General features: G+C 36.0%; 1 protein-coding gene across 1 annotated transcript in view; it reads left to right on the forward strand.

Annotated features, from left to right (window-relative positions):
* The window catches only part of PDS5A (PDS5 cohesin associated factor A), a 99,333-nt gene that overhangs the window by 60,133 nt on the left and 22,817 nt on the right, over positions 1-16,383 (forward strand). Inside the window, exons 17-23 of the mRNA XM_081092885.1 lie at positions 2,392-2,507; positions 3,892-3,997; positions 7,271-7,431; positions 10,469-10,592; positions 11,359-11,517; positions 14,075-14,143; positions 15,319-15,455. Coding sequence (XP_080949011.1) covers positions 2,392-2,507; positions 3,892-3,997; positions 7,271-7,431; positions 10,469-10,592; positions 11,359-11,517; positions 14,075-14,143; positions 15,319-15,455 — 872 coding nt within the window. The remainder of the gene's footprint in view (positions 1-2,391; positions 2,508-3,891; positions 3,998-7,270; positions 7,432-10,468; positions 10,593-11,358; positions 11,518-14,074; positions 14,144-15,318; positions 15,456-16,383) is intronic.

A 16,383-nucleotide genomic window follows, 5' to 3' on the forward strand; every position in this document is an offset into this window, starting at 1 on the left:
GCAACCTCCCTATCGACCCTGCCTTGAGTGTCACAGGGGGCGGTGCCCCAACCCCCCAATCGGCCCTACCCTGAGCGTGACTGAGGGTGGCATCGCAACCTCCCAATCCACCCTGCTCTGTGCATGACGGGGCGGCGCCCCAACTCCTCAATCGGCCCTGCTCTGAGCCCAACCAGGAGCTGCACCTAGGGATTGGGCCTGCCCTCTGCCACCTGGATGCAGGCCTAAGCCAGCAGGTCGTTATCTCCCGAGGGGTCCCAGACTGCGAGAGGGCACAGGCTGAGGGGCCCCCCCCTTCCCCCCCGAGTGCACAAATTTTTGTGCACCAGGCCTCTAGAAGTATAATAAAAATGTAATATGCTAATTAGATCAGACGTCTTACCGGGACGAAGCAAGAGCTGCAGCTGCGGGATTGAGGCAGGCATAGCAGTTGCTAGGGCGGAATCCAGGCAGCCATGGCTGCAAAGGACCTACTCTTACATGAATTTCGTGCATCAGGCCTCTAATGTGTGTGTGTGTGTGTGCGCGCGCGCGCGCGTATACACACATATATACATCCTTGTCCCTACACTACCCTTTAAGAGTTAAGTAAATTGTATTTCTATGGTATTACACATAGATAACAACCACTGTGTGTGGGACCAATCCTTAATAGATGAAAAAAAGAAAGAAAAATTTAGATATTTGTGTCTAACTTGGTTCTAGAAAAAATAAGGATGGGATAATTATTTAAATATGTAATAAGGTATAAGAACTATAATATATGTTTACAAAGTTGTTTGAGAGCATGGAGTTAGGTATTTTTTTTATTCAGTTGGGGTATACAGGGTATCTAAGTGGATCTAAAAAGACCAATAATTATTTCTAGTATTATTGTTTATATACATGGATATATTTTATATAGCCATGATATGGAAGCAACCTAGGTGTCCATTGATAGATGAATGGATAAAGAAAGTTGTACACACACTGGACTATTACTCAGTTATGAAAAAGAATGAAATCTTGGCCTTTGCAACAACATGAATGGACCTAGAGCAATGATGGCGAACCTATGACACGCGTGTCAGAGGTGACATGCAAACTCATTTTTTTGGTTGATTTTTCTTTGTTAAATGGCATTTAAATATATAAAATAAATATCAGAAATATAAGTCTTTGTTTTACTATGGTTTCAAATATCAAAAAATTTCTGTATGTGACACGGCACCAGAGTTAAGTTAAGGTTTTTCAAAATGCTGACACGCCGAGCTCAAAAGGTTCACCATCACTGACCTATGCTCAGTGGAATAAGTAAGAAAAAGACAAGCCTGTACTGTTTCACTTATATGCAGAATATAAAAAACTAAACAAATGAACTAACAAAACAAGATAGACTCAGAGAGAGAGAAGAACTGATAGTTGCCACAAAGTTGGGATGATGGGCAGATGAGCAAAAAGGTAAAGGGAATTGTGAGATGCAAACTTGTAAGTCGTGTGGATGTAAAGTACATCATAGGGAATGCAGTCAGTAATATCACAATAACTACAGAGACAGATGATTACTAGATTCATGCTGATCATTTCTTAAGGTATATAAATGTCAAATCACTGTGTTGTACACTTCAATCTAATATATTACTGTATGTCAACTATAATCTTAAAAGAGCTTTACATTTAGAATAAGCTTATAAATAGAGTTACTACTTTATAGTTTGAACGCACTTAATGTGTTTATCTTCTCAGCTAAAATTTACATTTACTCCTCAGATACTCAATTAAAAGCCTTGTCATTAGAGTAAATTTCTTTATCCAGTGCCCAGCATATTGTAACTTTGACCTTGTCTCTAGTTGGTTCAGTCCCTATAATCATTAAGTGCTGTATTCTTTAGACATTTACAGCAATGTCTTTTCTTTGTAGTTTCTATTTGATGTAATGCCACCATCTTCAACTCAGCTCTGTTTATCCAAAAGTGAAGATCTTTATAAAAATATTTATACACTTATGAATCTGTCTCTTTTTAAAGAACAAATGATTGACCTAAAACACATTATTCTGTCAAATTATGGAATAAACCAAGAAACTTATCCATGAAAGTGTACATTGTTTTTTTTTTTTCAAAAGTAAAGCATCAAAAATTTTATGGGAGAAATACGAGACAAAGGCATAAATCACACCATATTATTTCTATTTTGTTCTCCACAGTCCAGATTTTGCAGTGATTGCCTAAGGAGTGCATAATTTCAGTCAGAGTCTAAAGCAGAAGTGTGTGTGTGTGCGTGTGTGTGTGTGTGTGTGTGTGTGTGTTCTGCTGGTTTTGAATCTTTAAATGCTTTTGATGTATATAATCATATTTATTTTGAAAAACATGAAAATGAATCATACTTATGGTAAAACTCTTTGCTTTTTAGAGAGAAATAGCTCGGAAACTTGCAAATCCTAAACAGCCAACAAATCCTTTTTTAGAGATGGTCAAATTTCTGTTGGAAAGAATTGCACCTGTGCATATTGATTCCGAAGCCATAAGGTAAGCTAGGAAATACATTTACTCAAAAATAAAATATAATCTAAAACTAGTGTTGTAAATTTAAATTCTTGGTTTCTAAGTAGACCTGAAAATGTTCCCTGTATACCTTTCTAATAGAAGCATACAGGTTGAAAGAATGGCCTGTTTATTTTCCAGTCTTTGGCTTACTTCAATGCTTTTTTATTTTTTAACAGTTCCTGTGTTTATTTTTAGTCTATATGTGCTCATTAAAGAAAAACCTAGGACATAAGAACAGAGAAGAAAATTTAAATATGTAGACTATCAATCAATCAATCTTTGAGTTTTTCTTTTTTTAATTTAAAGAATGAAATCTTATAACACTAAAAGCCAAAGAATCACAGATTTTACTATATAAACATCTGTAACTTCTGTATGTTTAAGCAGATAAAATAAACAACAACAACAACAACAAAGAAGTCTTCAGAAGTTTATGGGAGAACAGAACTTGGGGGCAGAGACTCTATTTTTTAATCCTCACCGAAGTTATATTTTTACTGATTTTGAGAGGGGGGGGATTTGGGGGGGCAGGTGGGGGGCATCAATCTTTTGCCTCCTGTATTCACCCTGACTGAGAATCAAACCCACAACCATTTGGTATACAGGACAATACTCCAACCAACTGAGCCAGTTGACCAGGGTTATCTTTGGGGTTTTTTAACCATTTTAATGATTGCATAATATTCTTCAGTATGTATTACATCACTGTTCACTTGAGGTATGTGAAAACCGAATAATGTTTTGAAAACAGCACAAGATTACCATCATACTGGTCTGGTTTCAAAACCTGTTTAATACTGCCTTGTGGCTTTTGAAAAAAGCCCTCTAATTTATCTGAGTTTTTAATTTATTTTTTACTTTAGTATGGATGTAACATCTCCTTTGGATGATTGTGAGATTTAGCGATAACATATAAAAAGTAAGGAGCCTGGCCCTGACTGGTTTTGCTTAGTGGTTAGAGCGTTGGCCGGTGGACTGAAGGGTCACAGGTTCAGTTCCAATCAAGGGCAGATACCTCGTTTGCAGACTTGATCCCTAGCCCAGGGTGCATGTGGAAGGCAACCAATCAATGTGTCTCTTTCACATTGATGTTTCTATCTCTCTGTCTCTCAACCTCCCTTTCCACTCTCTGAAAATCAATGGGGAAAAAATATCCTCGGGTGAGGGTTAACAAAACAAAAGGAAGGAGCCTGGCATAATTGATAGCTGTTTTTTATTCACTGTTCCCATAGTTTCATACATTTCAGTTGTTTCCAATGATTTCCTGTTGTACTTTTGTGAATACTTTTCCCTTGCACTAACTATTTTTCTAGTTGATAAGCTGTATACTATGGTGTTACTAATTTAGATTTTCTTGTATTAATAGTGCACTGGTAAAACTGATGAACAAATCAATAGAGGGGACAGCAGATGATGAAGAGGAGGGTGTAAGTCCAGATACAGCTATTCGTTCAGGACTTGAACTTCTTAAGGTATTTTTGAAACAGTTTTGTCTCTAGCAGTTTAGTAATCACTTGTTTTATTAAAAACTTTTCATGTTGACATTATTACAGATTCCCCCCCCCCCCCTTTGCCCACCTCTATCTATCTCCCCCTCTTTTAACCTTCACACTATTTTTCCATGTCCATGGGATATGCATGTATATGTTCCTTAGCTAATCCCTTCAACTTCTTTATCCAGTCACCTCCACCCCCACCCCTCCCCTCTGGCTCTCTCCTCTCTGTTCCGTGTATCCATGCTCTGGTTCCATGTTGTTCATCGGTTTATTTTGTTCATTAGATTCCACAAGGAATCAAAATTTGAATTTTGTTAAGGAGATGCAAGAGTTAGGCCTTATTTCATTGGAAACTATTCAAAAGATTTAAACTTTTTGTAGCGATCATATTTTATAAAAATACATTTTTACATTTATAATAATGTAATTATTTTACATTATAAAATAACATTTTTGAGCCCTAGCTTCATTGGTTAGACTAGCATTGGTCTGCGGACTGAAGGGCCACAGTTTCAATTCTGGTCAAGGGGACATACCTTGGTTGCAGGCTCAATCTCTGGCCCTGGTCAGGGTGCATGCAGGAGGCAACCCATCAATAGATCATTTGCATGTCTGCTGTGCTTGTAATAGAATATGTTAAATGATCTAGTACCTTTTAAAGAACCTGCATCTGAAGTAGTGGAATTGCTCATGAGAATATTATATGACGTGTGTCTTATCAGGGAATTTTTAAACTATTGGTAATTGTAATAGATGTCAAAATATTCAGTGAATTGAGCCAATTAGTAAGGTCAGGCAAGACTTAATAGAAAAGGTAGGACTTAATCTAGGAGACAAACATCATCAAAGAGAATAATTCTTGGCATATTTTAGGGATCATTAGGAATCTAGCCTGACTAGAGAAAAGGATTGCTTTGGGGCATAATGCAAGATGAGGTTGGTTCCAGATTGTGAAGTGCCATTGGGGCAGAAAGATATTATCAGGGCTTTTTTCTTTCCTTTTTTAAAAAATATAATTATTTTTATTGATTTCAGAAAGGAAGGGAGAGGAAGAGAGAGATAGAAACCTCAATGATGACAGAGAATCATCATTGATCAGCTGCCTCCTGCACACCACACACTGGGGATCAAGCCCACAACTTGGGCATGTGCCCTGACGGGGGATCGAACCATGACCTCCTGGTTCATAGGTTGATGCTCAACCACTGAGCCACGCCGGTCAGGCTTATCAGGACTTTTTAACCTTGTTTTTAATATGATATCAACATTTGATAGAGTTTTTATTGGATGGAGTAAAGAGAAGAAATTGAAGTCAATGAAACATTTAGACCACTGTAACATGTAAACTAAGGGAGAAGATGCAAACCAGTGCAATCAGTGGACATTAGAAAAGAGGGTTGTGCCCTAGCCAGTTTGGCTCAGTGGAGGGAGTGTCGGCCTGTGGACCAAAGAGTCCCGGGTTCGATTCTGGTCAAGGGCTCCTCCCTGGCCCAGGCCCTGGTTGGGGTTTATGCAGGAGGCAACCAATTGGTGTGTTTCTCTCACATTGATGTTTTTCTCTCTTTCCCTCTTCTTACACTCTCCCTAAAAATAAGTAGAAAAAGATCCTTGGGTGAGGATTAAAAAAGAAAGAAGAGAGGGTTGTACTGGAATGGTCTTAAATATTATATCATGGAAAGAATTGATATGCTTCATGAGAAATATTTTAATTATACTTTTAATAATAGGGTTATATTTTTTAAATAGTTTTAAGAGTAAAATCATCTTTAAGATAGACATTTTTTAAAACTTTTTTTAAGTTGATTTTTTAGAGATAGAGGGGAAAGGAGAGAAAGAAAAACATCAAGGTGAGAGCAAAATATCACTCAGCTGCCTCCTACACACCCCCTACCAGGGATCGAGCCCACATCTGGGCATGTGCCTGACCACGAATCAAACCAGCAACCTTTCCGTACATGGGAGGATGCCCAAAGATAACATACAAATTAAGAGAGAAGAGACAAACCAGAGACATTAGAACATAGATTGTTTGATATGGTTTTTCAAATTTGATTCTCCATTTTTCTGAGTTATTAAAACCTCCTAACTAAATATTATCACTGTAAATCTCACCAAATGAGACAATCTCTCCCCTTTATTGCCCATTAAATAAATGATTATCTTATAAGTTACTGAAGACTATATAATCCATTCCCCCATCTCCCTGCCTCTCAACTTTAACCCTTATATCCAATATTATGCTAACTAAATTGTTTCCATAACATGTAACTTTGTAGATATGTTATGTCTAACTTGCTGTAAATTCCTTAAGGATAGGCTGGAACTTAGATCATAATAAATAGGGAATAATTATATTTTTGTAGTCACGATTAAAAGTTATCAATAATCGCCCTAGCCCAGTGGTCGGCAAACCATGTCTCGAGAGCCACGTGCGGCTTTTTGGCCCCTTGAGTGTGGTACTGCCACAAAATACCGATTTCTGTGCATGGGCCACAAAGTTTCAATTGCACTGTACGTGCGTGCCCGCACGTGGTATTTTGTGGAAGAGGGGCCAAAGAGCCCCATGTGGCTCGCAAGCCGTGGTTTGCCGACCACGGCCCTAGCCGGTTTGGCTCAGTGGATAGAGCGTTGACCTGTGGACTAAAGGATCCCAGGTTCGATTCTGGTGAATGGCACATGCCCAGGTTGCAGGCTCAATACCCCGTGGGGAATGTGTAGGAGGCAGCCAATCAATGATTCTCTCTCATAACTGATGTTTCTATCTCTCCCTCTTCCTTCCTCTCTGAAATTAATAAAAAAAAATATTTAAAAAATGGGAAAATTCTTTTAAAAATTATCAATAATGTCTTCTTTGTTTATAGTTATGATGAGTGAACTTTTTGTGATGGATTTCACTTAAAATATTTCCTTGTAGAGTATCTTTTGCCATGAAATAAAGCTCTTGGTTAGCATTTTGTTTACATCATAACATCATACACTATGAAAGAGGAGCCACATTTTCTGCATTCCCAGTATCAGAATAGACTCTCAGATAAGAAGAAAATTAGGCAAGGGCCAGATATCAGCTGTCTTAAGGAATCTACTTCACAGTATTTCTGTCAGTTTCTTATTAGCCATGCCTAACTACTAGATATAAATCATAATTCTGTGTAGCCAGCTTGTGAAGCCCATATTTTAAATCATATTTATAGTTATCTTAATGGATTAAAACCATTGTCTGTACTTCTAAAGCTATATCTGTTCCTCCAGGTTCTGTCTTTCACACATCCTACCTCGTTCCACTCTGCAGAGACCTATGAGTCCCTGTTACAGTGCCTCCGAATGGAAGATGACAAAGTAGCAGAAGCTGCTATACAAATTTTTAGAAATACAGGCCACAAAATAGAAACAGACCTACCCCAGATACGATCGTGAGTATATTTTTTCTTGTAGTAAACACAAGAGGCTTCTAAGTGTGGGAGCCATAGGATCTTTGTTTCCCTTTCACATAGGAAGACAGGAGAGAGGAAAGACAACTTGTATTTCGAAGCTACTTCTCTGTATTCTTTGTTTCATCTTTTCTCTGCCTCATTTCTCCCCTACCTTTAGAATATAGGTAGAGGAAGAAACGGAAACTTTGTTTATTACAGTATGATTTTAAAATAGTAATATTAATGATCAAGAGTTATCACAGAATTTAGAATTTGTGGTTAATATATTTTTCTAACCTATGTATGTTCCCCTTTTTCTTTCCAACTGGTTATAAATTCAAAAGCTCCGACCACAGAATGGGATAATCAAGTAGTGAGCTTAATAAAATATTTCTTAGTTGCATGGTTGTTGACAGAGGTGCTTTTTATTGTTTTGATCCCTTCTCATAAGAATGACATACATTTTGTTCATTTTGGCATCTTAAAGAGGTTTCTTAGGATCAGAATTGTGCTGAGACTATATTTGGACATAAAATTTAGGAGATAAATTTTGGAAGAATTATAGCTTATAGCTGTTGAATCACATGTTTAGAGTATATGCAGATAGTTTGGGGTATATCCAAATCAAACCAGTTTTTCTTAGAGAGTAATCATAGAACAAGAAGCCTCATGACTCATAAAGTTTGTATTAAATTTGTGAGCTTATGGTTAAATTTGAGAAACAATTAAATATTTATTGTACCTCTTCTTCATTGTCAGTGCTGTACTGGCTAATCTGAAAGAATTACCACAGTCAGTCCCTGCTCTCAAGGAGTTTATAGTCTAGAGATAATACTCTTTATATTTGTATATTATAGAAAAAAAAACATTGAAGAAAATAAGAGCAAGAGCCAAATATCAGCTGTAGGATAAAGTTTCTCATGCATTTCCTGAAAGTAGGAAAATCTCTGTATATTTTTTTAAGGTAAAAAATTTAGTCATGAAGGAATTCTATCCCAAAGGAAGTAGTGGAAAAAGCGGGTATGGATGGAATAGTTAACTTTGGACACAAGAAATAAAACCTTTTTTTCTAAAAGACTAATGGGGAAGGAAGGAGAGAATCACTGAAAAGCAGAGAAGCACAACACTATAGACCTAAATAACAACCCTGATGCATCATAGAATTATAGCACACTAGGAAAGCAACGAGAAAGGTTAAAGTTGACTTATGTATCATCATTTCATGAGGCTAAGAAGAATTAATAATGCATTTAACAACAAATTGAAACAATACATCTTTCTTTGTTACTTGAATTATTTACAGGAATTGTTACTCTGGTAAATTATTTTGTGAAAGAAAAGACTTAAGTAGTACTCTATCAAAGAGGTTTTTTGGGCATGGAAATCCCTGTTCCAAACCTGCATGGAGAAACATGGCATATTCGGATCAAATCAGACCTACAGTGACTAGCCTATGTTCTCATTTTGTTGTTGTTGAGGTGCATGACATTGAGTCTAGCCTCCCATTACCATAAGAGGACCCTTTGTCAGCACTGTATTTAATACCACTGACCTTATGATCTATAAAATAGGATAATTGTATTACATTTAATTATGACAAGTATCTTTCCTTTTATTTTTCCTTATAGATTTTCTAATTAGAAAAACACTTTATATATATATATATATATATATATATATATATATATATATTCATTGTAAAAAGCTCAAACTTTAAAAAATATAAAGAACAAGTCACTATTAACATTTTTTATGAAATGTTTTGTCTATCTACTTGATGTGTATGTCTATTTTTTATATAAGTTGATACAAACATGCTTCTTTCTTCATTACACTTGTTTCCCATATCATCAACATTTAATACTTTAAGACGAATACGTATTTCCACATTGTCCTATAGAAAGATTTTTTAATTCTGTTCTTCATTGTCAGTATGGAGGTTAAGTATAGGAATTTTGGAGCAGAAATGCTTATCTTCAAATCCCAACTCTACCATTTCCTAACTCTGTTACCTTAAGAAGCTTAAATAATATTTTTGTGCACTGTTTTTTTCCATCTGTTTATTGACTGTAATAATTAATCCTCTTTGAGTGATTTGAGGATTAAACCACGTAAAAATTCTTAGAATCATAATTGGCATCAAGTACTCAATCATTGTTAGATGTTTCTATTACTCTTCTACCAATATACACTGAGTGGCCAGATTATTATGACCACCTGACGTTTGTAGGCAAATTAGCTATAATTTTGCGCTGACGTTGCTAGAGGGCCAGATCATTATAAACGTCTGAATAGCACAACATACCTAAGTATAGTTGCTGATCAAGTTCATCCTATCATGATGATGGCGTATCCCAATGGAGATGGCTTCTTCCAACAAGACAATGCACCATGTCACGGTGCTTGTATTGTGCAGGAGTGGTTTCAAGAACATGGGGGAGACTTTACCTTGCTTAGGTGGCCCCCACAATCACCAGATCTCAATCCAATTGAGCATTTGTGGGATGAAGTTAAAAGAGCCATCAGGCAGCTGGTTCCACAACCATCAAATCTCACAGAACTAGACAGTGCTATTCATCAGGCATGGTGTCAGATTCCTCGCATCACCTTTCAGCATCTCGTGGAGTCAATGCCACGAAGAATCGCCACAGTATTGAAGGCAAAAGGTGGCCCAATGAAGTACTGATGGGGTGGTCATAATAATCTGGCCACTCAGTGTATATATGTCTATGTCCTTGCATACTTTCTTTCACTGGTATAATAATTTCAGCTTTTAAATAAAACTTGGTCTTTTGCTACTTGTATTTCTTGAATCATACTTGGAAACTGAGAAGGAACTTTAGATCTTTTTATAAATCTGTGCTCGCTTCGGCAGCACATATACTAGATCTTTTTATAAATCTGATAGTTTTTAAGAGAGACTTTTCTATCAGCATACATCCAAATAATTATGAAAGAGAACCTAGGAGGTAACCAAAAGAACTACCTGTAGTTTATGGACTTTTGTTTTTTTTAACTATGATATTATATTTTACAGGACTTTAATTCCTATTTTACATCAGAAAGCAAAGAGAGGTACTCCACACCAAGCAAAACAGGCTGTTCACTGTATACATGCCATATTCACAAATAAAGAAGTCCAGCTTGCACAGATTTTTGAGGTATATATAATATGTAGGGTGTCTTTATGTTGATTTTTATTGTCTGTGAAGGTAGGTTTTTGTTTGTTGTGGGGTTTTTTATTTTTGTTTTTAAGGTGTTTTTTGTTGTTTTTTTATCCCACCCTAGACTATAAATTCCATAGGAGCAGGGACTCTCTCTGTTTATTCAGTAATATATTGCCAGCCTTTAGGTCAGATTATATATTTAAATACTACATATGGAAGGGTGTTTTTTTATGTTTTTGTTATGACATTTTACTTAATTGGGTCAGTGATCCATTTAATCCTCAAAAAGTATTAGTTAGATGACTTTGAACCACCAAGTTAAAAGTACCTGACACCCCTACCTGAAAATTAGTCCTTTGGCCTTTTCTTATGTATGATTCTTGGCCTGATTCCATTACTAGAAAGGTCGTTTAAAATGTTCCCACAGGATAAAAAATCCTCTAACATAACAAAACTATTGTACATGGCTCAAGAAATAATGCTGATTTGATGCAGAAATGTTCTTGTTTTCACTCCTACCTTTAATTGGGCTTTATTTTTTTCTATTGTCTATTTTCTGCATTCTTCAGACTTGTTAAATTTTAGTAGGTGAAATAAGAGTCAAGTGTCTGTTATGGCTGAAGTTACTTTTGATCATATCATTAGAACAGATTTGTTTGAGCATGATAAATTCAGGAGGATTTGGGAACATTTACTCTTCCGTAGAATGTCTAGCTGTTTACAAAACAAACTGGTAATTTTGACTGTTTTATTTTTATAGCCACTCAGTAGAAGTCTGAATGCTGATGTACCAGAACAACTTATAACTCCATTAGTTTCATTGGGCCACATTTCTATGTTAGCTCCAGATCAATTTGCTTCTCCAATGAAATCTGTAGTAGCAAATTTTATTGTGAAAGATCTGCTAATGAATGACAGGGTAAGTCTCTCATTTAATTGAATTTAGAATCATGAGATTAAGACTATTATCTATCTACATCGTTATCATATTTCTGCTTCTTTATATATAATTCTTTTTAAATTATTGTATGCTTTCCCTCATTTATTTACTTAGTTTCCTAATGGCATTCTGACTTCTGTTTAGCTATTACTAGATATTAACATTTAAGAAAGAAAAAATGAGCCCTAGCTGGTTTGGCTCAGCGGATAGAGCATCGGCCGGAGGACTGAAGGGTCCCAGGTTTGATTCTGGTCAAAGGCCACACGCCCATGTTGTGGACCCTACCCCCAGTGGGTGGCGTGCAGGAGGGAGCTGATCAATGGTTCTCTCTCATCATTGATGTTTCTATCTCTAGCTCTCTCTATCTCTCGCTCCCTCTCCCTTCCTTAATAATTTTTTTAAAAAGAAAGAAAAAAATGAGAACATGAGATGGATAAATTATGATGTAAAAAATATAAGTCAAAGGACAATTTATTTGAATGCCAGAATTTTGTTTTATCAAGCATTGTTAAAAATCTAAGTGGAATTGTATTTGACTAGCATTTTGAAGTATCTGGGCTTAGATAGAAAGATACTTGGCAGTGCACTCTTTTTTTTTTTTTTTTCCCTTCCCCCATTTGGATGTAATAGACAAGGATGGAAGAGCATGGCCAAAGTCTCATTCCTATTCCACATTTTTGTGCTGTTTTTCGAACTGTTGCTAGATGTGGCTGGCAACAAATGTGAAATTTAAGGCACCTCTTAGATGATGACTTAATTGTTAAAGGATCCTAATTTAAAATGACTCTTTTGTGTGTGATAATATATACATAAAATAAATTTTGCCATTTTTACCATTAAGTGTACAGTTTATGCTATATTCAACCACATTCTTAATCTTTTTGTTGGATGTTTTTGTTTTGATTCATTTTAAAAAACAAACAAGTTTAATAACATATACATACCTCTTGTATACCAGTACATGGGAGACACTCAGGAAAGCCAAGTAACTCTTCCGAAATGGCCCAGACTACCAGCTAACATATGCACCCACATTGTTGTGGAACCATCACTACTATATACTTCCAGAACTTACCATCTCAGATGGAAACTATATTCACTAACCAATGACTTCCCATTGCTTCCAACCCCTGGTAAACTCTGTTCTACTTGCTGGCTCTATCAATTTGCCTTTTCTACATACCTCTTATCATACAGTATTTGTCCTTTTGTGTCTGGCTTATTTCATTGAGTATAATGCTTTCAAGGTTGTGTTATATTGTAGTATGTGTCAGAACTTCATTTTATGCTGGAATAATAATCCATTGTGTGTGTAGCCTACATATTGTTTATTCATTTGTTGATAAACACTTGGATTTTTTCTACCTATTGATTATATGAATAATGCTGATATGAACATTTGAGTCCCTGTTTTCAGATCTTTGGGGTATATACCTAGGAGTGGAATTCCTGAGTCATATAGTCATATAGTCATTCTATGTTAAACTTTTTGAGGGATCACCTGTTTCCCACAGCAGCTCTATATTCCCACCAGCAATGCACAAGGCTTCCAGTTCCAATACATCTTTGCAACACTATTCTTTTCTGGGTGTTTTTTTATAATAGCTATACAAGAAGCATTATCTTGTGGTTTTGATTTATGTTTCCCTAAAGACTAATGATGATGAGGATTTTTTTTCATGTGCTTGTTGGCCATTTATATATTTTCTTTGGATAGTCAAAATCCTTTGTCCACCTTTAATTGAGTTGTTTGTCTTCGTTGTTGAGTTGTAAGAATTCTTTATATAATCTGAATATTAAACCTTTGTCAGATATTTGCTAAATCCAAGATCATAAAGATTTCCCTCTATATCTTCTTGAGAGTTTTATAGTTTTCTAACTCTTAAATTAGATCTTTTGATCTATTTCAAGTTCATATTTTATATGATATATGGTAAGTTACCCTTTATTCTTTTGCCTGTGGATATCTAGTGCCATTTGTTGAAGAGACTCTTCTTTCTTTAATAATTGATCTTAACGCCCTTAAAAAATCAGTTAAACATATATATATGAGGGTTTTCTGGTTTCTCTTTCATTTCGTTGGTCTAAATGCCTGTATTTATGTCAGTACCAATCACACTATCTTGATTACTATAGATCTCTAGTAAGCTTCAAAATAAGGACGTTTGAGTTCTTCAACTTTGTTCTTTTCTAAGCTATTCTTTTTTTTTTTTAATATATTTTATTGATTTTTTACAGAGAGGAAGGGAGAGGGATAGAGAGTTAGAAACATCGATGAGAAAGAAACATCAATCAGCTGCCTCCTGCACACTCCCTACTGGGTATGTGCCCGCAACCAATGTACATGCCCTTGACCAGAATCGAACCTGGGACCCTTCAGTCCGCAGGCCGATGCTCTATCCACTGAGCCAAACCGGTTAGGGTCTAAGCTATTCTTGATGACTTTCCTATAGCACTACATTGTTCAGCATGAAAAACTTAATGAGAAAAACTTTAATTTTTTTTCTAAAAATTAAATTTATTCAATTGACTATAGTCAACAGGTGAGAAGAATGGAAAATTGTGGTCTCCAGATGAAGAGGTTTCCCCAGAAGTACTAGCAAAGGTAAATTTGTGCAGGTCTTAATAACGTTTATGTTGAAATAATAAACATTCATAGATAACCTTTTTTTAACCTAATAGTTAAGAATCAGTTTCAAATGAGTTGCTTTATTTTTAGATCAAAAGTTGTGTGTTTCTCAAAGAAACCATAGTTTTCACTGAGTTATTTATATATAGATAATATGTCTGCATCTTATGTAGACCTTCCTGCTGCTAAAATATTTTCAGTGAGTCACTCAAGTGACTGTTTGCAGAATGTTGATGCTCAAAATCTAGATCTCAGATCTAGCCTCACCACCACTATCTACCTACCTATAAGCATATTAATATTAACTTGGCAAAAACAGATGGCTGTCATCGAATTGGTAACTTTCAGTAGATGTAAATTGTACCTCATAACACTAATTTTAAAGTGGTAGTGTTGGGATTTAAAACAAGACTTCTCCATTATCACTTTCCTTGATAATCTGTTTCACCTTGTGTAACTTCAGAGTCATTATATATTCCATCAGTTCCTTTTTCCAGGTTGTCAGTAAATATATTAAATGACACCTAGATCCTTTAGCTAGTGCTTTCACATATATTGGTAGCAGTCTTTTGAGTATAAGCTTCCAAGTAATTATGACCACAAATGGAATCTCCTAGTCTTGGTTGTTTTTTTTTTCCACCAGAATGTTAAATGAGACTGAATTAGATTTGATGGTTTCATCAAAATAGTTTTTCAGTACTACAAAGAATATTAGTCTATCTAAATAGTTATTTTTAATCACTATAATTGTCATAGTTTAAATAGTTATTTTAAACAATATATTTTCACATACTTTAAAAACACTGGGCAAGTGTTAGAGTGTGAAAGGCATGAGTTCAGGAGCCACACCTTGGGCAAGTTATCTGTCATGATGTCTCAGTTGTCTTTATTGTGGAAATAATACTTCCCTCATAAAGTTGCTTGGAGATTAAATAAGTTAATACATTTACAGCCCTAGGAAAAGTGCCTGGTGGCAGATTAAATGGAATAAATATTAGTCCTTATTGTTATTGTTATTATTCTGCAGACTTGTTTAATAAAACATGTCTGCTGGCAATTAAGTATTTTCACTTATCTAATTAACTAAATTAATCTTCCATTAAATGGTATTTTAGGTTGCTTTCTTTTTTTAGCATGTTAATATTTTATAGGTACAGGCAATTAAACTTCTGGTAAGGTGGCTGTTGGGTATGAAAAACAACCAGTCTAAATCTGCCAATTCAACTCTTCGGTTATTATCAGCGATGTTGGTTAGTGAGGGTGACCTGACAGAGCAGAAGAGGATCAGGTGAGATTTTTTTCGTTTTTAATTTTTTTAGCTCAATGTTGGTAGAGCTTACATAGGAATTATTTACTTAATATTGAATATTGTAATTGCGCCATGTACTTTGGAATCAATTTTCATGTACTCACTTGGGTTTTACATCTCAATAGTGATGCTGTATTTTTCTTCACTCCTAAAGACTAAACTCTTCCCAATACATTTTTAGTCATTATCACTGTAGTAATGTTACAGTTAGCATCAGCATTTGTTTCAACAATTATCTGTTGAATACTACTCTTTGCAAACAAAACACTATGAAAAACGTTGCAGCAAAAATAGGTAAGATTCCATTCTTTCCTTTTTTTTTTTTTTAATATATTTTATTGATTTTCTACAGAGAGGAAGGGAGAGAGATAGAGAGTTAGAAACATCGATGAGAGAGAAACATCGATCAGCTGCCTCCTGCACATCTCCTACTGGGGATATGCCCGCAACCCAGGTACATGCCCTTGACCGGAACCGAACCTGGGACCCTTCAGTCCGCAAGCCGACGCTCTATCCACTGAGCCAAACCGGTTTCGGCTCCATTCTTTCCTTTAAGGAACTTACCCTGTATAGTATAGTGATTAAAAAAGTGGAGTGACTTGATAACATGAAAGGAATAAAAATTTCAGCGTAGGTTCCCAAAAAAGACAGCTTGCAGCCTCCTAGTGCAGTGGTCGGCAAACTGCGGCTCACGAGCCACATGGGGCTCTTTGGCCCCTTGAGTGTGGCTCTTCCACAAAATACCACGTGCGGGCGCGTATGTACAGTGCAATTGAAACTTCTGGCCCATGCACAGAAGTCGGTATTTTGTGGAAGAGCCACACTCAAGGGGCCAAAGAGCCCCATGTGGCTCGCAAGCCGCAGTTTGCCGACCACTGTCTAGTGGATTGCAGAAAACTACAAGGTC

Source organism: Myotis nattereri (genome assembly GCF_964212035.1).
Source record: "Myotis nattereri genome assembly, chromosome: 1".
Taxonomy (NCBI): Eukaryota; Metazoa; Chordata; class Mammalia; order Chiroptera; family Vespertilionidae; genus Myotis; species Myotis nattereri.